The sequence below is a fragment of the Micromys minutus genome (genome assembly GCF_963924665.1).
Source record: "Micromys minutus genome assembly, chromosome: 16".
Taxonomy (NCBI): domain Eukaryota; kingdom Metazoa; phylum Chordata; class Mammalia; order Rodentia; family Muridae; genus Micromys; species Micromys minutus.
Window position 1 is genome coordinate 50194678 of NC_137985.1, and position 22870 is coordinate 50217547.

The 22870-nt window shown below is 48.1% G+C and overlaps 1 protein-coding gene across 2 annotated transcripts in view; it reads left to right on the forward strand.

The window, feature by feature from the left end:
* Nucleotides 1-358: 358 nt before the first annotated feature.
* GRAMD2A (GRAM domain containing 2A) overlaps nucleotides 359-22870 on the forward strand; it is a gene marked incomplete at both ends in the record, with an annotated part of 32238 nt that continues 9726 nt past the window's right edge. For both annotated transcript variants that reach the window (XM_080930687.1, XM_080930688.1), the window contains one exon: nucleotides 359-399. In XM_080930687.1, coding sequence (XP_080786813.1) covers nucleotides 359-399 — 41 coding nt within the window. The remainder of the gene's footprint in view (nucleotides 400-22870) is intronic.

Here is a 22870-nt window from a genome sequence, read left to right on the forward strand (position 1 = left end):
TCCCAACCCGGTCGGAGGCTGAGGCCTGTGAAAGTTGGAGCACGAAGAGCTCGGGTTAGAGAATAAAGCACCCGGCAGGGCCTGGTTGACTGAACTGAAGAACTCTGAGGGAACACTTGTGATGCTAGGGGTCATAACTGCAAGCGCTGGCTTCCGGGACCTCGCAATTTTGAAGGCTTACCTGCAGCTGGGACCCTTCAGGGCGGTCTGGGAGCGGGGAGGTCTCCACCAATTGGATCGGGCCCGTTCCCCGCGAGCGACCAATAGGCGCGTGAGGGCGGGCCTTTCCCGGGGTGGGCGGTCCCCGGAGGGCACTGGATCTGGTGCACGGCCTCGGGCTCCAGGAGAAGACGCTGCGATGACCGCCCTGAGCGGTAGCGAGCCAGTGGAGGCGGACAGGTAAGGGAGGCGTCCCGGAGCTCCGGGTTCCGGAGGCTACGGTGAGGGGCAGGGCGGCTCTGGGAGCGCCGCGCCTGGGTGCCTTCTGCCTGCGGGCTGGGTACTTCCCAACTGCAGAAATTTCGGCTCCGGGCAAGCCGCGCAGAGGGGACCCTGCGCCTCCGCCAGACTGAGGTGTGCGAGTCCGGTGCGACGTGTCCGAGGGTCAGTCTTGGTGGCTTCAGGCGAGCGGAAGGCACGCTCCTGGGGTCACCTCTGGTCAGCCACCCCCGCGGTCCATTCATTCGTGTTTTCATTCATTTCTCACCATGACGACCCTCCTGTCCCGCTTCCCCGGTCCCGGTTGTCTCCACACCGGGTCTGGTGCTCCCCTGTGGGCCCCTGCAAAATCAGCTTCTCTCCTCTTCCAGTGGGATCTACTCTAGGGGCACACTCAGCTGCCTCGGAGGCAATGTGGAGCTGTCCCAGCACGACTCGGCCGCACCCGCGCGCCAGGCCCGGGCGGGCTGGGGCTGGTCTCCAAAACCAGAGAGCCCGTTCAAAGTCAACTTGGGAGGAAAGGAAAGTTCTTGCAAGTAGTGGAGAGTAAGAGGGAGCCGGTAGAGAAGACAGGAGGCAGCATGGCAGATGACATCAAGAATGGGAGCTGGGAGTGTAGTGTTTACCTAACGTACATAAGGCCGTGGATTTGGACCTCAGCACCGCATATACACGTTGGTGATACACAACTACAATCCCAGCACCATATCCAAGATGGTGCATGTTTGCTAGCTCCTGGGAAGCTTACATGAGCTGAGACTCAGGGCCATCTTGGACCACATAATGATTTCAGGTCCAGCCCTGGGGAGTTAGGGAATTTAACTTTGGAAGTAGTGTGGATGAGATTATTTGGGGGAAAATGCAGCCCACTGATGAAACTAAATTCTTACTCCCGCCCAGTCACAAGCCTGCCCAATTGTACATCCCTGGCCATCCAGGATGGATTGAGGTGGGGCAAATGTGATCTTGTTCCCACATCAACCTTGGTACATAGGGGTGGGGGGGTCCAGCCTTTCAGTCCTCTGAGGGGGTGGGTTGTCGAGCTGTTATCAGCTCTTGTCTCTGTGTTTGCCTGTCTTTTCAACATACATAGCTGGTTGTGCAAAGGTGCCCTTCTACTCCTAAAGCCGTAAAGACAAAGGTATTGCCAGAAGAGATGGGTATCTCTTACCCTGTGTACTGCTCCTCAGTCTCCTCATAGGGCCTCATAGGCCAGGACTGGAGCATAGGACACTCCTCTTAGGGTAAAAGGCCATTAAGAGTGTTCTCTGTGGGCTCTTAATGGCTGACCAGAGGTGACCCCAGGAGCGTCAGGAGACTGGCTGTTCCTGAGCACTCAAGAGCTTTCTGCTGGGGCCAAAGAGAAGTTTTTCTCATCTTCCCAGAAAGTAAGAAGTTTCTTAAGTAGTCTGGAGAGGTCAGCCTGAGCCCCATCCAGGACTTACTGTTGGTGCTTTTTAAAAAATTTCTGCGCTCAGGTTGGTCCTCAACTTTATTTGGTACTAGAAGTGCCTGTATGCTAATTCATTCACTGGGGATGTTCTGGTGACCCCGCTAGGGGTGAGGACAGAGTATTCAGGATGGTTTATGCCTGCTAGCCTCCAGGGAACTAGCTCTCCCTAGATCTGCTAGTGCCTGTCAAGGTGACTCCACCCAGCCCTTAAGCTGGCTAAGCTGTTGCTTTGGCTGTTGAGAGACATGTTCCCTATTTATAAGACTGTCGTGAACAGCTTCACCCCGAGTCACAGATGAAGTCAAATGCTTTTCCCATTTTGCTGCAACTTGGAACAAATCACTTCTGTCTCTTTACCATAAAATAAGAAGAGATGTGACTTTGGCCCCCTAAAGGCCACTGCTCCACACAGTGGTTCTAACTAACGAGTTTCCACTTCTGGAGGTGTCTTGGTTCTTTTCCTATTTTTCCCTTTGCTGTGATATGTCTTGGAAGCTCATCAAATCACGAAGGGTGTAGCGTTCCACTTCTGTGTCTAGTATCTGAGTCTAGATACTGGAAAATGGTGGTTTCATCCTTCTCTGAGAAAAGGAGAGTTTCCCTTAATTCTGTAACCATCTTTGATGCAGTTATGACCTTGAGAGAGGTCAGGCTTGGCCTCTGTACCTCTTCATGTAGACTGTAGGACATCACTCTCGGCTTCTATCCGCTAGCCTGTAAGCTATGATTAATCCTCCTGTTTACTTATGTAGGGAGGATGGGGATTAGGACACATAGCCCCAAGAATGAGTTTCCTGGGGCTGGGGGGATGGCACAGTACATAGCAATGTTACAGCTTAAACTCGAGGGCCTGAGTTCCAGCAGGTGTGGCCACTTGTACGTGTAACCCCAGCACTACAGGAAGGAGAGACCGAGGCTGACTGCCAGCCTCGCTCCCAGAGACCCCATGTCAAGGGAATGAAGAGAATGGTAGAACAGGACACCAGAGGTCCTCTGGTCTCCTTGGTGTCCCCTACAGAGTTCCTGCCTGTGAGTTATTCTCAAGCGCATAGGCTTCAAAGGGACAAACTCTTTCCCCTTCCCTCTTCCTCCCACATCTGCACATTTTTGTTATTTGAGAAATACTTGTTTAGAATTTAGACTTAGTTTAAATAACTTGTAGTAACTGAATTGACCTTTGTTTTTTTTTTCTTTTAAGATTTATTTTATGTATATGAGTACACTGTAACTGTCTTCAGACACACCAAAGAGGTCATCAGATCTTAATTGCTGAGCCATCTCTCCACCCCCTGAAACCTTTAAATCCGTAATTAGTTAATTAAATCTAAATTAGTATTTCCTCAATGATATTTAAAATTACATTAGGCTATCTCCCAACCAACCTATCTACCTCTCTTGCAGCTCCAGGGCTTGGCTCCAGGGCCTGGCAAATACACTACCATTAAGCCACATCCCCAACTCTTTCAGAGTTGTTTAAGAAAGTATATTTTATTATTCATTATTGATTTTTCAGATAGGACCTTATGTCGCCATGGCTAGTCTCATACTTCATATGGAGCTAAAAATAACCTTGAGCTTTTTTTTTTTTTTTTTAAGAATTTTTGGGCTGGACAGATGGCTCAGTGGTTAAGAGCACTGACTGCTCTTCCAGAGGTCCTGAGTTCAAATCCCAGCAACCACGTGGTGGCTCACAACCATCTGTGATGAGATCTGGTGCCCTCTTCTGGTGTGTCTGAAAACAGCTACAGTGTACTCATTAATACAAAAAAAAATTTTTTAAGATTTTTATTTATTTTATGTATGTAAGTACACTGCTGCTGTCTTCAGACACACCAGAAGAGGGCATCAGGTCTCATTACAGATGGCGGTGAGCCACCATGTGGTTGCTGGGATTTGAACTCAGGACCTCTGGAAGAGCAGTCGGTGTTCTTAACCACTGAGCCATCTCTCCAGCCAAACTTTTCTTTTTTCTTTTTAAGTGTAAATAAAAAGCACTTAAAGAATTGGTTTAAATCTTGAGTGAATTGCTTTCCTTCTTCATGTGCTGACACAGCCTATCAAAGGCTTATCAAATAGTTGTCAAAACCCCTTCTGGTATTTCATTTCATCAGCTCCCTTTTTCTCTGACTGTGGGTCAGTGGCAGCCTTGGCTTGCCTGGACAAATGACTGTCTTTGGTCATAAGACTGTTCCTCTATATTTTCAACTATGTCTGAATTAACCAGAATGACTCAAGGCTTTGCCAGTGATCACCCAGGCCACAGAAAACACTATTTACAATATTGTCATTATCGGGCCTTTTTGCTTCTTTTTGGTGGTGCCGGAGAATTTGAATCAGGGACTCATACACACTCAGCAGTCATTCACTCAACTACTAAACTGCATCCCAAGCTCCAAAAATAACTTTTGAACCTTGAAGGGCTACTCAGAAACTTGATTTCATGGTAAGTCAGTGACATTCAGAATTACAAGGCTTCCTTTGTTACTAAAGAAATTGAGATTTTTTTTTTTGTGTTTAATTTTGTTTTTTAATTTTTATTTAAGAGTGTGTGTATATGAGAGAGAGATGGGGAGGGAAGACAGACAGACAGACAGACACATGCACACAGAGGTGGGTATCACTTATCTCTGTAGCCCAGGTTGTCCTGAAATGGATTTTTATGGGGATCCTCTTGTCTCAGCCACCCAAACACTGAGATTACAGATGTGAGTCACAATGCCTTCCTCCCACTCTGGGGGTGGTGGTTAAAATCAATAGTGCCGATAAGTTTGCTCAGAGTACTAGCTGTTGTTCCAGAGGCCTCAGGCTTGCTCCCAGCACCAAAGCGGTGGCTCACAACCATCTGTAACTCCAGTTGCAGAAGATCTGACACCATCTTCTTGCGTCTACAGGCACCAGGCTTGCAAGGAGTGCATAGACAGACAAACATACATACAAGCAAAACTTCTCAGACCCCTGGAAGACAGATCTAGATCTCTGGTCAAATAGGAAGGGTATTCTACACTTCAGGGGGAAAAAAACCAATGTTTGGTTCTATCTCTTTGGGTCATGTGAATAACCCCTGATGATTATGTCATCTAGACTCATTCCATTATGGACCAAAAGGATCATAAATCTAATTCTGCAAGTCTTTATTTGCCAGGTGGATTCTTTTCTTTCAAAGAAGCATCCCTCTATGGGTATCTGGCTGCTCTTGGGATAGCTACTACTGGGCAGACACAATTAATACTAGGCTCTCTCTCTTGATTCACTAGTTTTCAGGGGCTGGAGATATGGCTCAGTGGTAAAAGCACTGGCTGCTCTTCCAGAGGTCCTGAGTTCAATTCCCAGCAACCACATGATGGCTCAGAACCATCTGTATCTCCAGTTCCAGGGGATCAGACACCCTCACACAGACATACGTGCAGGTAAAGCACTAATTCACATAATATAAAAATAAACAAATCGGGCTGGAGAAATGGCTCAGCAGTTAAGAGCACTGACTGCTCTCCCAGAGGTCCTGAGTTCAAATCCCAGCAACTACATGGTGGCTCACAACCATCTGTAATAAGACCTGATGCCCTCTTCTGATGTGTCTGAAAATAGCTACAGTGTACTTATATATAATAAATAAATAAATCTTAAAAATAGACAAATCATTAAAATAAATAAAATCTCAAAAAATTATCTACTACTTTTCAAAATTATGAGATGGGTCTCTAGTGGTCACCAGTGATTTGTATTATTTTGGCCTCATAGATTTCAGCAAAGTGGGTATGTAGTCCACTGTAAGTAGCATTCTGATTGATATATTGTAGTCCACTGTAAGTAGCATTCTGATTGATATATTGTAGTCCACTGTAAGTAGCATTCTGATTGATATATTGTAGTCCACTGTAAGTAGCATTCTGATTGATATTCAGACTTTCAAGGCTGTGGATGAGACTTTTGGGCCATGACTATAGTTTTGATGCCTCCCTCTGTGTTTTCGAGTAGGATCAGATGGTTTAGGTTTATTTGTGCATTTCCTTCTTTGGATTTAGAATCAGCCACACGCTGTTCCTTTTCCTAGGAAGGGCACTCAGAGACCACAGTTGAAGCCAAGTGTTTAGTCTTAGTATTTAGTTGTTTGTCATAATCAGTTTTGGGGGCCTGCATTTGAATCCATTTTACTGATGATGAGGTTTGAGGATACTTTGTCCTAGAATTCACTGCACTACAACCTGTGTCTGTCCCAGAGGGGTGTGGTTTACATCAGACCAGCGGTCCTCAGCCTGGGGGTCGGGACCCATTTGGTGGTCAACAAGCTCTTTCACGGGGGTCACACATCAGATGTCCTGCAGATCAGATATTTGCATTTTCACTCATAACAGTAGCAAAATTACAGTTATGAAGTAGCAAAGACCATAAGTATATGGCCGGGGGGGGGGGTCACCACAAGAAGAGGAACTGAATTGAAGGGCGGCAGCATTAGAAAGGTTGAGATCCACTGTGTTAGCCTGTCACCTGGGGTCTGTACTGTGGGAAGAGACCTTGGAGGAGCAGAAAGTGAGAAGGCTATGTGGTGGGGGTGGGGTATGGCCTTGACTGCACCCATCAGACTAGGAATGATTACGTGTAGTCAGAGAATGAGCAGAATGACCGGGCTGTTGTGGGTGAGGGGTCACTAGGGAATGTTCCGTGTGGGTTTTAGGATCATGGCTGAGGTCACGTGCCTGAGGATGAAACGATTGAACAGGACCATGTTTTGTTTTAAATCCAACTCCCATCTTCCTACTCACTTCTTTTGCTTTTGCGTTAGTTCTGCAGATTGTATCTGGGGTCTCATAGTCGGCCACAATTCTTACCACTCATCTGTGTCCATGCCCTGAGCTGTGTGCGTGTGTGCAACACACACGCGCACACACACACATGATCCCAGCACTCAGGAGGCAGAGGCAGGCAGATCTTTGAGTTGGAGACTAGCCTGGTCTACAGAGTGAGTTCCAGGACAGCCAGGACTACAGAGAGAAACCCTCAAACAAAAGGGGAGGGGAGCAGGGAGAGAGAGGATTTGGGGTTGCTTTGTTTTTCGTTCCTTTTTTTTTTTTTTAAATGTCATCTCTAGGTAGTCAGTAATGCCATACAAGTAATCCAAGTTTTCAGAGGAATCTGGGTCTGAGGTCCTACTCTACAAGATTCCCCTCCGATCTCCCACTCACCATCTGTTAGACATTAGCTGGGTCTTTGTCAGAGATCCCCGCTGCCTGGAGCTGACAGAGTGCTCACCGAAAGGCATCTTCTTCAGAGTGCCTCCAGCTCAGACGATCTCAGATGATTCAGAATCAGCTCTGAGAACTTCCTCTGTCTTCTTAAGGTGTGAAGTTCATTTTACTTAAGTTTTTGCAGTGCTCAGGATAAACCTAAGACATTGCACAAGCTAGACAAACACTCTACTGTTAAGCTACACCCCCAGGTCTTAGGGTTCTGCGGCTGCGGCGAAATACCATGACCAAAAATAACTTGGAGAGGAGAGGATTTGTTTTAGCTCACAGCTCTCAGGTCCTGCTCCACCACTGGGGGAAGTGTGGGCAGGAACGCAAGGCAGAAACCTAGAGACAGGAGCTGAGGCAGAAACCGTGGAGGAACGCTGCTGACTGGCTTGCTCCTCATAGCTGGCTCAGCCTGCTTAGTTAAGGTAGACTCACCTAAAAGGGCCTGGGCCCTCCCGCCTCAATCACTAATTAAGAAAGTCCTTGGCTGGAGATATGGCTCAGTGGTTAAGAGCACTGACTGCTCTTCCGAAGGTCCCAAGTTCAATTCCTAGTAACTAACTACATGGTGGTTCACAACCATCTGATATGGGATCCGATGCCTTCTTTGGCTGTGTCTTATGGAGGCAATTTTTTCAGTCATGACTCCCTCTCAGATAGCTCTGGCTCTGGAGCTTGTCTAAAGTAAAGCAGACAGACAAACGCGAAACAGCAACAAACTAGGACACCAGATTAAAGTTTATTATTGCTTATGTATTTTGAAACAGTGTTTCTCTCCATACTCCAGGCTGTCCTGGAACTTACTCTGCATGCCAGGCTGACTTTGAACAGGCAGATATCCACCTGCCTCTGCCTCCCAAGTGCTGGGATAAAAGGCATAGGACACCAACTGTCTGTCTGTGTGTGTGTGTGTGTGTGTGTGTGTGTGTGTGTGTGTGTGTATGGAAGGTGTGCACTTGTACGTAGGTGTTTTCAAAGACTAGAGACATTGGATCCCTTGAGCTGGTGTTAGAGGTGTGAATGATCAAACTGACATGGGGACTCAGGCCTGAAATCCACCGCTTCAGCCCAAAGTTAATTCTTCTTTTTTTTAAAGGATTTTATTTATTTATATAAGTACACCGTAGCTGTCTTCAGACACACCAGAAGAGAGCATCAGATCTCATTACAGATGGTTGTGAGCCACCATGTGGTTTCTGGGATTTGAACTCAGGACCTCTGGAACAGCAATCAGTGCTCTTAACCACTGAGCCATCTCTCCAGCCCAGTTTAACATTTCTTATGCAACTAAAAACTTTATTATTGTAGCTGGGAACTTGGAGCGGCTGGAGGTGGGCAGAGGCAGATGGATCTCTGTGAGTTTGAGGCCAGCCTGGTCTACAGAGCAAGTTCCAGGACAGCCATCGCTACTACACAAAGAAACCCTGTCTCAAAAAACCAAAAGGGGGTGCTTTCGTATTGTAAAGCTATATATAGGTGTATGTGTGTCTGCATATATATTTGTGTCTGCCCAAAGTAGGGCAGAAGTGTATGCTCCCTTGGGGCTGGTGTTGCAGACAGTTGTGAGCCACCATATGGGTATTGGGAATAAAATATGGGTCCTCTGGCAGATCAGCTAGTGTGCAGAACCACTAAGCCACCCCTGCAGCACCTTATACAGTTAAATCTATGTTTTCTATTTTGTACCTTACTCGGGAAACTCTTCTGATATTAAAAAAAAGTTTTTATTTTATTCTAATTCTTTATAAATTTAGACTTACAGGTATTTGGCTGGGTGTGATGATGTGTGCCTGTAAATCCCAGCACTCAGAAAGCTGATGCAGGAGGATTGACATGAGTTCAGGACCCTGTCTCATTTAACCAAAAAGTTAGAGATATGCAGATGTTTACTGTGCCTGGGGTATAGTTTTGTGAGTGGTGTGAGATAGTCCATGTCCTTTCACACTCATTAGACAATTTGTTTTCTCTTCCTCAAAATATTTTTCATTATACACTCAGAATTCTTATATCCAGAGTTCACTTGCTGGCCTCTCTGTTTCTCATTGATCTATTACTCTTTTTGTGAATAACACCTTTGTAATTTGTTCTAACATTTTGCTAGGTGAAGCCTCCATATTTTCTTTTCAAATTTTTTTTGTCTGTTTTCAAACATATAGTCTTCCAGATCAAATAAAATATACGACCATTTAGAGTCAACTTAGAAGAGTTTACTTCTACCCCAACCCTCCAGTTATATAACCTAGGTGGGACTCTAACTTAGCCTCACGATCCTCCTGCCTCAGCCTCATGAATGCTGTGACCACCACACCCAGCTATAGGTTTTTTTGTTGCTCTTGTCACAGTTAGAATAGTAATAAAATCTTAGGGTTAGGGATGTAGTTGGGGGGGGGATGGTAGAATCCTTGCCTAGTGTGTACTAAGCATCCCTCAGTGGGCTCGGGGCATTTCTTACGGTGTTATACATGGTCTAGATGGTCAAGGTGTTACAGTTTCTCTGTCTCTCTCTGTGCCTGTGCCTACTTGCTCTTGCTTACTTGATTCAGAGGTCAAGTGTCTGCCTCAATTGCTCTCAGCATTAAATTAAACCCCTCATTCTTGCATGACAAGTGTTCTTGCCCAACTCGGCCCTCTCACCAACCCCCTGGGTTTTTCTTATGTCAAATAACAGTTTCTTTTAAGTAGATAAATCTTTATAATCCCCACCTTTGTACAATATCTACAGCCTCCAAGGGTTGAATTAACAGCGGTGAGAACTGGCGCTCCCTAGGAGTTTTTATCAATTACGTAGTCTTGGGTGCTCCCTGGGGAAGAGGCCCCTGGACCCAGAAAGCTGCTCAAGGCTGATCTTTGGTCAGGAATCTGCCTGGGGAGCCACGTTGTCGCGAGCCTGCGGCAGGGTGTGGACTCCAGCCCTGCCAGGGGTGTGCACAGTTGCGGCCAGCTGCCAGCTCTGGTCCTGGGCACCACTCCAGGAGCCCAGCGCGGGCTCAGCATCCCTGGAAGCCGGTTGGTGGGGGCGCTGCTCCTTGCCTTCACGTCAGGTCTCCCGATTGTGCTACCAGCTCAGCAGCTGGCAGAGGGCCGGGCCGCGCCATACTGACGCGATCCTTGTCGCTGCCGGCGCCGCCTTGGGAACCGCTAAGTGTGGTACTGGAATTCTGGGTGTGGCTGCCACCAGGGACCGAGGGACCTTGGTCTTTCTGGTCCTTTCCAGGGAAGGTTTAGCCAAGAAACTGGTTGATGCGTCCTTGGGGTGGAGGAGCTGCAGGTGAGATTGGCTAAAGGGTGGGTGCGATGCGCAGTGAGGCAGCACTTGGTCTCCAAAGAACGCGCTCAACAACCTTTTAGGACCAGAGGAAAAGTGTGTAGCCCTGCCCAGCCGCCGCAGCCACGCCATCTCTTACTGGAAGTGAGGAGAGGCAATCATCCCAGGCTGTTGTGGTACTGAGCTGGCTGGTGGCCCGGTTTCCTCACATGTGGTCAGAGGCTCACTGTCCCTCCCAGTCACCAGTCTGGGAGGAAGGAAGGAGGAGCCAGGCCCATCACAGCACCAAAGTGTCCTTGCTAAGGTTACCCATCCACACCCACGTGTCCAAACTCAAGGTCTGTCCTCCACTTTTGCTATTTATTACTCAGCCTCAGCAAACCTCCGCACTGTTTGGCCTGATGCTCACCCAGTCCTCCTTCGGAAATGCTTCCTTGTTTTCACAGCAACCTCCACACCTGAAATTTTATATTTTCCTATTTGTTTTGTCTTGTTTTTCCAGACAGTGTTTCTCTGTGTAGCCATGGCTGTTCTGGAACTCACACGGTAGACCAGGCTGGCCTCGAACTCAGAGATCTCTCCTGTCCCTGCCTCCTGAGCGCCAGGATTAAAGGCAACTGACACCGCCCATTTCTTAGGCCACTATTTATAACCTAATTTGGGGGGGGGGACTACCCTTCTCTTTTTCTTCTACGCAATCTGTAAGCCCTGGATCTTCCTTCTTTCCTCCTTTTTGCCACTTTTACATTGAGATAGAATTCATACACCATAAAATTCATGTTGGTTTGCTTTTTTATTCAGTGCTAGAGATGCAATTAGGGCCGTATACATGCTATGTACTGCACAGAGACCTGCGGCCTGCCCAGTTCAGTGATGTTTATAATGTTCATACAGTTGTGTGACCAAGACCACTGTTTAATTCCAGAATATTTGCCCTGCAAAGAAGCTTAATGTATCCTTAGATGTCACTACCGGTTTGCCCATTCCCTGCCCCCCAGGAACTACCAGTCTGCTTTTTGTCTGGGTATTGATCTGCCTGTTTTGCATTTTTTTTTTTACATATGTAACCATAGATTAAGTGGTCTTGTGTGCCTGGCTTCTTTCATTAACAGTATTGTAAAGACCCTTTTATGGGGGCTGGAGAGATGGCTCAGTAGTTTAGAGCATCCAGGTTGGGTTCCCAGCCCTGCTTCAGTTGGCTTCCAACTACCTGTGACTCCATCCAGCTCCAGGGGATCTGACATTCTCTTCCGGCCTCTGCAGTCAACCACCGCTTCCTACACCGCTGCGTGAGTTTTTCAAAACAGATCCATTTCAGATTAGCGCATGTCAGTGCTTTGTTTGTTGGGTCTTTTTCTTGATAGTTAAAGAGAAATATTTTGTTTATCTGTTCGGCATTTGGGCTGTTTTCATCTTCCTGCTTGGCTTTTCTGAATAATGTTGCTGTGAGAATTTATGCTTGGCATTCTGTGCGGACACGCACTTTTGTTTATTGTTTTATTATTTTAATTATTTAACTGGGGGCCGAAGAGATGTCTGTGTGTGAGAATGTGCACGTGAAGTACCCACCGAGGCCTAGAGATTTTCCAGGAGCTGGAGTTGCAGGTGCTGGTGAACTGTCTTCCAGGGGGCATGGAGTGGCATGCTTTGTGGCTTCGACTCTCTTTCCCTGGTGATGAATGTTGTCAATGGCCTTTTTACACACTTCCTGGACAGTTAGTATCTTCTCTTGAGAAATGTTGCTTCAAATATGTGCCATTCTTTAATAGAACTATCTGTCTTTTTATTGAGTTGTTAGGGTTCTTTTTTAAATTGTCAAGTTAGATGTAGTAGCATATTCACTTGGGAGGCAGAGCAAGCTGATTTCTGTGAGACATCTCGAAACCCTTCCTCAAAATGAATGAATGAATGAATGAATGAATGCAGTATGATTTATGAAATCTATATAACATAAAACTTAGCATCTTAACCATTTTAAAGATACAGTTTAGTGTTAAGATCCAGCATGGCGGTTTAACAAGTCTAATTCAATCCCTGGAAACCACATGGTGGAAAGAAAGAACCAACTGTCTGAAGTTATGTTCTGACCTCCATGGGCACATAGGCACCCACAACCGTACACATAAATAATTTAATAAAATAAATTCATCTTAAAAAAACAAAGTCAATAGTATTCTTCCTTCTTTCAAATCCCTTCTCGGGTTACCCATTGCTTGTAGGTAGTAACTCACACTGAGGCTCACAGGGTCTGTATCATCCAGCTGTGGCCACCTCTGGCCTTACCACTCACCACCTTACTGCTCAGCAGTACAGCTCACAGAGCCTCTGTTATGTGCCTCATACAGTCCCACACCTCTAACCTCCTGCCCTTTGACCTCTAATGACCCCTCTGCAGCCACCATCTGGTGAACATCCAATAGAGATCAGCTGCAGGGTCTTTGTTGCTTTGGAAGAGTCGCCCTTGCCGGTCTACAGGTGAGCCACACCCCCTGATAGAATTTCTCCTGACTCCAGTGATTTTCCTCAGGGCATGCATTATAGACTTATAATTATGTACTGGTTTATGTAAATATTTGTTTTATGTCTGCCTCTCTGAGCAGGCGTGTTGCGGGTAGTACCTTGCCTTTCTTTCCTGGAACACACAGCACTTGCCCAAAGTGGAACAGCAAGCATTCATTTTTCAGTTGGTATCTGTAGAAAGAAGGCAGAAGGGAGGGGAGCTGGCAGTCCCCTGAGCACACTGCCAGCCCTTTTGGGACAGGAATCCTTCTAACAGAGGGCAGGGTAGGTCACCTAGCTTCCTGGTGTCTGCGTTTTACCTCCTAAGTGGAGACTTTCTTGTCCCAGAAAGCAGCAGTGGCAGAGGTTGTGGTTCCTGGCTTGCCTCCCTGTCTCTCCCAGGACCCTAGGCCCTCACAGTTGCCTATGGTTCTGAGCAGAATCTGGTGCATCCACAGGGCCATGGGGATTCTGAGATGGGCATCCTCAGATGCTAGAGTGGCTTCTGCTGGACAGTATCCATGGGTAAACAGCTAACTTGTCATTGAAGACTAGCCACACCCCTGGCAGCTTGAGTGGGGGGATCTGTGTGGCCAAGGTTGTCTGTGTACCTCCCTTCAGAAGAGTAACCACTGGGAGTACAGGGGTGTTCTGTTTCTGACTGAATGCAAGTCTGTTTTTAGACCTGAATGACCAGCTTCTTGTGTGGAGATGGCCAGGGCCCAAGGAGCCTGCCAAAAAAAAGTGGTCTGTCATCGGGTCCAGGAGGGCCAGCTTAACAGATGCTGCCCAGGGCTTGTTGCCAGCCAGGCAGTTTGCAGAACCCACTACCTGCCCTGATGTGGCCCAGGCTCTGTAGGAAAGCCTGGGTGTCCCATAAGGGGAGCTCCTGGATTTCGCCTGTTTGTCCCTGTCTCCCTAGTGACTGTTTTCACTCTGCAGACATTTGTGCTCTATGCAGGACAGAAACAGCAATGGCTGTCCGAAAACTTCCTGTAGAGGAGGGAAGGACAGTGAAGATGGCTTCTGGGCGTGGCTAGGTCCAAGGGAGTTGTGTCTGTCCTGGTCAGCAGATGGGAGCCCATTGCTGGTGCAGCCTAGGAACCAGAATGCCTTTTCTGCAGGCTCTTGCTTTCTTGTGTCATAGGCCAAAGAGAAGATTTAGGCATTCAAGGCAAGCATGGGGCTTTGTGGGTGCACATGAGGCACAGTTGTATTCCTATGTTGTTAATTCTGTGGGGAGGGAGCCATACCTTTATGTGTCCTTTAAGGAGTGTGGTGGGACCTGGGGCTACAGCTCTCACTGTGCTGATAAGGGATTAGAAGCCCAAAGGCCCCCCCACCCCCTTCAGATTGCACTTTGACCCCTTCCAGATCATCATACAGCACCTAAGCAAGAGGATTTCATGTACTTTTATTTTGTAGAGGCTCTGAAACAGTAACAGAGGCTTAAGGTTCAACCAGAGACTGCTGTCACCTTAGGCTTCTGTCTGTATCTTTTAAAAAAATATGTATTATATATAAGCGCACTGTTGCTGTCTTTGGACACACCAGAAGAGGGCATTAGATCTCACTACAGATGGTTGTGAGCCACCAGGTGGTTGATGAGAATTGAACTCAGGACCTCTGAAAGAGCAGTCAGTGCTCTTAAATGCTAAGCCATCTCTCCAGCCTTATGTCTCTATCTTGAAAGCCCTCCATTTCTGAACAAACTGCACACAGAAAGGAGCCCTTCAGCTGGGAGTGTTTGTTTAGCCCTTGGAGTATTATTGAGCACTTACTTTATACATGAAACTGGGCAAGTCCCTGGAATGTGAGAGACTTGAGTGGTGAGACTCAGCTTAGACATGGTTACATAAGCAGGCCACGCAGCCCAGGACGTCTCAGGGCAGGATGGAGGTCACCTCTACCCCTGGACGCAGGTGCAGCTTAGGGAGGAGAGGTGCTAAAGGACAGGGCCAAGATGGCAGAGCACAGCCAGGCTATGGCTGAGAGGAGCAGCTTATCAGCCGCCCCCTCTTCTCCAGGGCAAGGCCATCTGAACACCCTGCTGTGACCTCTGTTTCACAAGGAACTATATTCCCTCCCTCGACAGGCTGAGAGCCCAGACTTGGGTTTGGAGGTCAGGACACAGGAGAAAAGAGTTTGGACCACTAGGGGTGGTCCAGTCACCCAAGCAATGAAGAACTTGGGGGCAGGGCAGATCTGGGCTGAAGTAAGAGACACAGGCAAATAAATATTTTGGCTGCCACAGTAAGAAGATGGAGTCAGCCTTGCTCTCAGTTCTCACTGTGTAGGAAGACAGGTTTCTGAGCTCCCTGAAGGGAGGAGAAAGTCCTGATAGGGTTAGAATCCATTCTTGTTCTGCTCTCTCCTAGACTGGAGGTCTAGCCTGTGACCCGCCGGGTCTGTACTCTGTAGTCTCTTGCTTAGCTCTAGATCTTCCTATAGATCATCTGCACAGCCCACCATTGGACTCACTGGAGAGGGAACGTGAGGGGTTACTACCTCTCTGCTCTCAGGAAGCTCCTGGCCAAGTGCAGATGGCGTTGCTTGGGTCTGGAGTATACACGTGCTTTGGCTGCTGTGTTGTGATCTTTCTATAGTCTCCAGATGAAGATCCTCTGCCCACCACCTACCTGTTTCATCTCAAAGCTTCCCTAACCAATAAAAGGAAACCGTCCATTCCTAGTCTAGGTGGCTCAGACCCGTCTCTGGGCAGAGCTTGTGACTTGACAGTGTGACAAGTGCAGCTCTTCTGAGACACTTTCCAGGGTTGCTGAGTTGGGGCGATGGGACCTGGCAAGGGACCTCCTGCCCCACTGCACCAGTGTGAAGTTTATCTGTGGGATTCTCCAGTCTCTGTCCCCTCCCGCTTCTAGTCAGCAGGCGGGCTTAGCCATTTTCTTAATACAACATGTTGTCTAGGTGTGGCCTCAAGATAGCAACCACAGGGGGCTGGAGGGATGGCTCAGCGGTGCATCGGCTGCTCTTCCAGAGGTCCTGAGTTCAATTGCTGGCAACCACATGATGGCTCACAACCATCTGTAATGGGATTTGATTCCCTCTTCTGGTGTGTCTGAAGAGAGTGACAGTGTGCTCGCATACATAAAATAAACAAATACATCTTTAAAAAGAAAAGATAGCAACTACAAAATTATTTTTGCACAAGAAAGAAACCCTTTTTATCCTCACATTTTAGCATATTAGTAACTCTATATGTGTTGTCCTTTTTGTCCTCAGGGGACTCTTGCCAGCCAAATAATTTTGTGTTATTCTTCCAATGATGCCAAACTAGCTTGTGCCACATGATAAAAGCCAACCTGTAACTCTTTCTTGGCAGAACACAGGAAATGGGCTTCATGACCTTAGCAGACAAGGGAGCCACCACATTGTCTGGTTGCAATGTGCCTGAAACTTGGTATGGTCAGGACCCTAGATTCTTGGTCCAGGCAGGCCAATTAGCCTTTGAAAGAAGGAGACATGTTCTTCCTGTGCGCCCTTGTTTAGAGGACAAGGTGGGCAGGATTCTTCCAGTGGCATCTTAACTCTGGCTGCCAATTTTAGTTCACCTTGGAGCATTTGAAAGCCAGAAGCTTGTTACCTGCCTTGTGACCCAGCAATGCTGCTGCTGAGTGCTTACCCACAGGAGTGGATGACTTGTGTGCACAAGGCTGGCACCAGAGTTTTCCTTGCTTTCATAACAAGCCAAACCTGGAAACTGCCCAAGCCTGTCACTAGTAAAAGGGAAACAATAGTCATGGTATATCCATACAATGGGATTGCTAGTGAAAATTTACTTTACGGATACAATCCAACCTGTGCCAGAGACAGAACTCCTTGGAAGAGTACCAGCCTGACACATTAGCACAAGGTTTTGTGTTCAGTCCCTAACAGTGTATGAACTGGGCATGGTGGCATTGGCCTGTAATCCTAGCATGTGGAAGATGGGGTAGGGAAGATCAGAAGTTCAAGGTCATCCTCAGCTACATAGCAAGTTCCAAGCCAACACGGGCTACAGGAGACTGTCTCAAAAAACAAAACCAAAAATTTGAGACCCAACCAGATACACACAGCACTGTGGGTGTGCCTTTTGGTCTCTCAAATGCACTGGGAGACTGATGATGTGGTCCCACTCTGCCAGACAGGAAGCACGGGCAGTCAGTCACCTGTCAGACGTCAGGGTGATGCCTCTTCCTGGCATGGTAGGGGCAAAGCCAGAAGGCGCAGGAAGGGGATCTGGGCTGGTGTCCAGGTGTGATGTTTAAATGTGTCGATCTGCAGATGGTGATTCACACCTTCTATCCTCCTGCTCCGGAGACAGAGGCAGGTGTGTATCTCTGTGAGTTCAGAGCCAGCCTGATTTAGTTGGCGAGATCCAGACAGCCACAGCAATAAAGAAAGACCCTATCTCGGGGGGTTGGGGGGAGGGAGGGAGGAAGGAAGGGAGGGAGGGAGAGAAGAAGGAAGGAAGGAAGGAAGGAAGGAAGGGAAAGTAAAGTACTGGACAATACAACTCTTACCTTGTCCTACCTTGTTTGAGGCAGGCTCTTTCTTTTCTTTCCCTTTCTTTTTAAAATTTATTTAATTTTTATTTTCACTTTTGTGCTCTACCGCTGTTGTGAGCCAGGCCAGCTGGTCCTCAAGCTACAGATGGTCTCTTGTCTCGGGCTCTCCCAGCTTGGTTCTCAGAGCACTGAAGTGACAGTAAGCTCTGCTTGGGCCCCGGGGATTTGAACTCAGATCCTCATGCTTGAGTGGCAAATGCTTTACTCACTGGGCTATCTTCCCAGGCACATTTATTTTTTAAACATAACTCAGACTGTCCTCAAACATACTATATATTGTAGGATGGCTTTGACCAAGGCTCACTCAGTGTTGGCTTTGGAAGTTCTACCCTGGCCAGAAGTCTACCCAGCTTCCTGTCCCATGTGGCTGCTTCCACATCTTTTGGGTTTGTCTTGTCAGAGGCCCGCATGGTGATGTGGCCTGTGTCTGAGGAGAGCAGTGTTGTTGACAGTTCTCTCCTTGGAGACCACAGAGGCTTAGTGTCTTGGCTGGCTATGAAGGTGGCATTGGCACTGGGCCTTGCTTTGAGAAGAGTTGGAAGCACCCACAAGGAGCTCCGCTATCTCAGAAGTCCACAAGAAGTCAACCTGGGAGAGTGTAGGTACCTTCCTAGGGGAGAAGTCACCCAGGGGACCACTCCCGTGGGAGCTGTAGGACCCTGCTACTTCCAGGGTTCAGATGAGACCTAGAGGGAGAGAGCTCTGCTCTGAGGTTGGGAAGGCCTAAGGCTGGGAAGGGGCTAGTAAACTTGGGGGGCTTTGTCAAGGGGCACAGCCAGGCCTGGAGGAGTGCAGCCTAGTACAATGGAGGCTACAGGACTTGCCTGTGTTTTCAGCACAATAGATATGTCATATGGTCTTGTGATGGCCCTCTTCTCCGAATTCCCTTCTTCTCCTCCCATTCCTTCTTGATAGGTTATTTCTCCACTGGTGAAATGAGTCAGTTCAAATCAGATTAGATTTTATTAAATGCAGGTTTATTAGGAAGCTGCTCTCAGGCGAGTTCACTGGCCCCGAGAGGCCAGGGACGTTAACCGGGAGAGAGATGTGGGGGGCGGCGGGGAGAAAGAGAGAAAGGGCGTATGTACAGAGAGAAAGTGAAGGAGAGAGAGGGAGAGGGACCAAAATGTTTGGATTCTATAGGGAAGGGCTTCCTGGGGAACAGCAGTGCAGCCCCTGGCTGGGTAGTTCACCCGTTAGGCGTAGGGTGAGCCAGGTAGGGACTGAGGGATGCTGGGAGAACCTGGTTTGTAAACTATGCACCTCAGCCCTTTGTCCCAGGGTCTGAAACCAAACACTTCTTTTCCTTCCTTTTTTCCTCCCTCTCCTCTTCCTACCTGTCTCCTTTCTCTCTCCTTCCTGTCTCCCCCTTATTCTCTCTTCTCTTTCCTATTTTAGAGACAGCCTCTTATATCCCGGCTGGCCTGCGTAGACAGGATGACCATGAATCCTGATCCTGATGCCTCCTCCCATCTCCCAAGTACAGGATTGCAGACGTGTGCACCACACCTGGTTGTCACACACTTTATGCTTCTATGTGGCATCTGTGTCCCTCTTGATCAGTCAGTCAAGGGAGGTTGTGAGTCCCTGGTGCTAGGCCAGGACTACCTGCCTCCCCCACAAACCAGGGCTCCTGAAAAGAAGGATCCAGTGTGAGTAAGCTTGCCAGCTTCAGTTGTTCCTCTGTCCATCTGCCCATCTCTCCTCCTTTTCCACTAGACATCACTTATTTCTGACTTATTCTTCCTACTTTATCCTCTGCTTCTCTTCCCTCTTTTGTGGTCAAGAAGCATTCATATTCTGTGTGTGTGTGTGTGTGTGTGTATTGTGTGTGTGTGTATGTGTGTGTGTGTGTATGTGCGTGCCCTCTCTTCCTTCAGCACTGAGTGTTGATGTGTGAGAGATGCAAAGCCTGGAGTCACCTGTGGAAGGAAGACCTTAAACAGAGCAGGGGCAGGAGCACAGAGAGGAGAGGGAGCCAGTGAGGGAAATGGGAGAGGTGCACACATTCCACAAAGGGGGTGGGGTGGGGAGGCATTGAAACTCAAAGAAGACCAGGAACTCTCCAGGTAGATGAGCAGGGGAAGAAAGCTCCACTGAGGGGCTCTGTCAAGGAATGTGAGTGCCTGAGGTAAACTCTAATTCCAGCATGACGAGGCAGAGACAGGTGGGTGGGTGTCTCTGAGATCCAGCTTGGTCTACATCTATCCGGGGACAACCCGGGCTTCACAGCCCGTCTCAAAACAAAACTGCATAGAGGGGGTGGAGAGAAACTGGAGACAGGAGAGTGGATCACTGGTGAGAAAGGCTGGGGCAGAGCTGGGCTGCAGATGACTAGAGAGAGCTGAGGAGAGTGAGGGTGAGGCCAGAGCCGCTCGGCCAGAAGAGGTTGCCAGAGTTCAAGGGGGAGGGGGGATGGCAATAGTGGCCTTGCCTGATGTATCTTCTATGGCGAAATAGACATTGCAATTAAGAGGCGGTCAGGCTTTCAGAACCACGGTGGGGGCGGGGAAGGTTGGTGAGGAAGGATTCTGGATGCAGCTAACTGTGGAGGGGTCGAACCCTCATGTGGACACTGGAGCCCAGGAGGAAATGAGTTGTCCAGGTTAGAGATGTAGATTTGGGAGTGTCTGTCCCTGGAGGATATTGACCCACGGGTCCTGTCTGTGATGTCTGTGGGGGGCAGTTAGACTTGAATCCCTGCTCCCGACTCCCTGGCCTTTCTTTCCTCTTACACCATTACTTCTTGGACTCTCCCTTTGCTACTGCCCAGCCCACTCTGTTGCCCATGGTAGACCCCAGACCAGGAGCAGTGATAACCTCAGTGGTTATCCAGGAAGGCAGGCAGGCAGGCAGGGAGGGAGGGGGCAGAGCAGTTCTGTATCCTCCAAGGACTCCAGAGCTGCTGCAGACCCCTGCTGTGCCCCTCCCCTAGGCTCAGCTCTGGAGAGGACCTTGTTTTGAGTTTTCTAGTTCCTGGTCCTCCTTTTACTGTTGAAAGATGTTGCCATTTCCCCATTCCATCCCTTTCATTATTGTGGTTTTGAATGAAGAAATGCAGTTCGGGCTCAGTGGTTAGGAGCATGCCCCGCTCTTGCAGAGGACCTGGGTTTGTTACCCAGCGCTCATGTCAGGCAGCTGGGTCACATGTAGCTGTAGATCCAGGGAATCCACCATCTCTGGCTGCGGAGAGCACACACTGTAATAATGCATTACATACTTAGGTATACGTATCTACACATGAAATAGAAATGAGTTTTTAAATATATAAAAATGACAGATTTCAGGATCCTACACCCTAATCTTAACTCCACATTTGGAACACAGGGTTGGGATGGGGACTGAAGGTAGTAGGCATTACTTATGACCTGTGGGCTATTCGAAACTGCTTTCAGGAAAAATCGGTGGCAGAGGCGTGGGCACCAGCTGCAAGCAGAGTAGGCAGAGAGGGCTGAGCACCACGTTCCTAATGTGCCTTTCTGATCCTCTGGGTCAAAGTCCAAGTAGCTATCAGGCGCCCCAAGGCCTGACTGGACTTTGTATGGCAATTAATTTTTATTAATTTGTTTATTTTGTGTATTTATGTGCACATGCAATTCACTTATATAACACACACATCATGCTTAAGATTAAGAAAATGGGTAAAGGAAGGACTTGAATAGAACTCTCCTCCTCCCCCTCCTCTTTCACCTCTTTGAAAGAGTTCACATTATGGAGTTCAGGCTGACCTCAAACTCACGACCTCCTATAGGCCACTACCAACTGAACCGCAAACTCAGCCCCTCTTAGGGAATTCTTTGTTTGTTTGTTTGTTTGTAGACAGGGTTTCTTTGTGTAGTAGCAATGGCTGTCCTGGAACTACTCTGTAGACTAGGCTGGCCTTGAACTCACAGAGATGCACCTGCTTCTGCCTCCTGAGTGTTGGGATCCAAGGTGTGTGCTAGCACTCCATAGCAATTAGGGAGTTTTGTAACGAATGGATGAGTTCACTCATTTATAAATGCTTTATTCTTAGCACATTCTCTACAGCAAACACACAAAGAAGGAAAACAAACCTCTGTGAAGTGGAAACTGATAAAACCAGACACAACCAGCCAGAAACTAACCTTAGGACTTGAGGGTCGAATCACCAATACAACCTGTCACTTCATTCCGTACATATAGTCATGTCCCATCTCACTACAGAGAAATATTCTGAGAATTGCCTCTTGAGTAGATTCTGCTGTTGTGCAAACATGGCGGAGTATGCCTATAACATCACTGGGTGGGGTGATCTTGAGGAGCTAGATATGAGTTGCCTATCACGGGCTGAAACGGCATGCAGTGTATACCTATATATGGTGATGCATGTGTCAAACCCTTTGTGAGGTTGAGTACAGAGGTCACCGGGTCACATGTGACTAGGGCAATTTTATGAGTGAGGTTGCCTGTACCTTTACAAGGTAACCTGTCCCTCGTTGGGGTTAAGTTTCCTGACATGTGTTGTGGTTGGAAGATGTCAGAGTGGAAAAACTCCAAGGGTCCAGGGAGACAATGGGCTAAGTCTGTAATGTTAGAGAAGTCAAGATTTTTGTTTGCATGGCAGTCACACACACATGTGGAAGCCAAAGATCAGCCTTGAGTGGTGGTCCTGAGGAGCTGGCCTTGCTTTTTTGAGACAGTCTTTCATGGGCCTGGAGCTTTCCTAGTAGGTTTGGCTGGCTTCCCACTGCGCCCACTGCCTACCTCTGCTTCCCCAGTCCAGGGTTACAGTGTGTGCCCCATGCCTGTTGTTTGTAGGTGGGTTCTCAGATTTGATTTTGCATGGAAATACTTTAGAGACTGAGCTCTCTCTCCAGCCTGAAAAAAGGGAGCTTTAGTCCAGTCATGGCACGGAGAGGAACTGAGCCGTCGGGATTCTCAGGCTCTGGCTGTTTAATCTGGCCATTTACACGCAGCAGGACCGACACACAGGACCTTGCTACGCATTCTAGATGTAGCCACCTTTCTTCCTTAAGAATTCAGTTGGGGCTATGCTGAAAGCTCAGGCTTTACTGAGGAAAAGCAGGAAGGGCAGGGATCCTAGTCTATGGAACTGCTGGGTGGAGGTGGGACCTCAGAGGCTGGGGGGGGGGGGCACCTACCCAGGGGAAGGACATTTTCTTCCACCTGAGTTGAGACATTTTTGAAATAGTTTGGCTGTTATGGCTGAGGCACTCCAGCTGTCTGAAGGTGACTAAGGCCATCACTTCCTAGTCTAGGGCAGCCCTACCCATCCCAGCTACACTCCCGGGTGGGCAGACTGGAATCCACCTTCCATATCTCTAATATTTGATGAAGGAGCCTGTGCACTGCAGCCTTTCTTGGAACCCGGTAATTTACAGTAGCTGCCGGGCACCTTTGAGGCTTTTACTTTCAGCCTGAACACAGTCTGTCC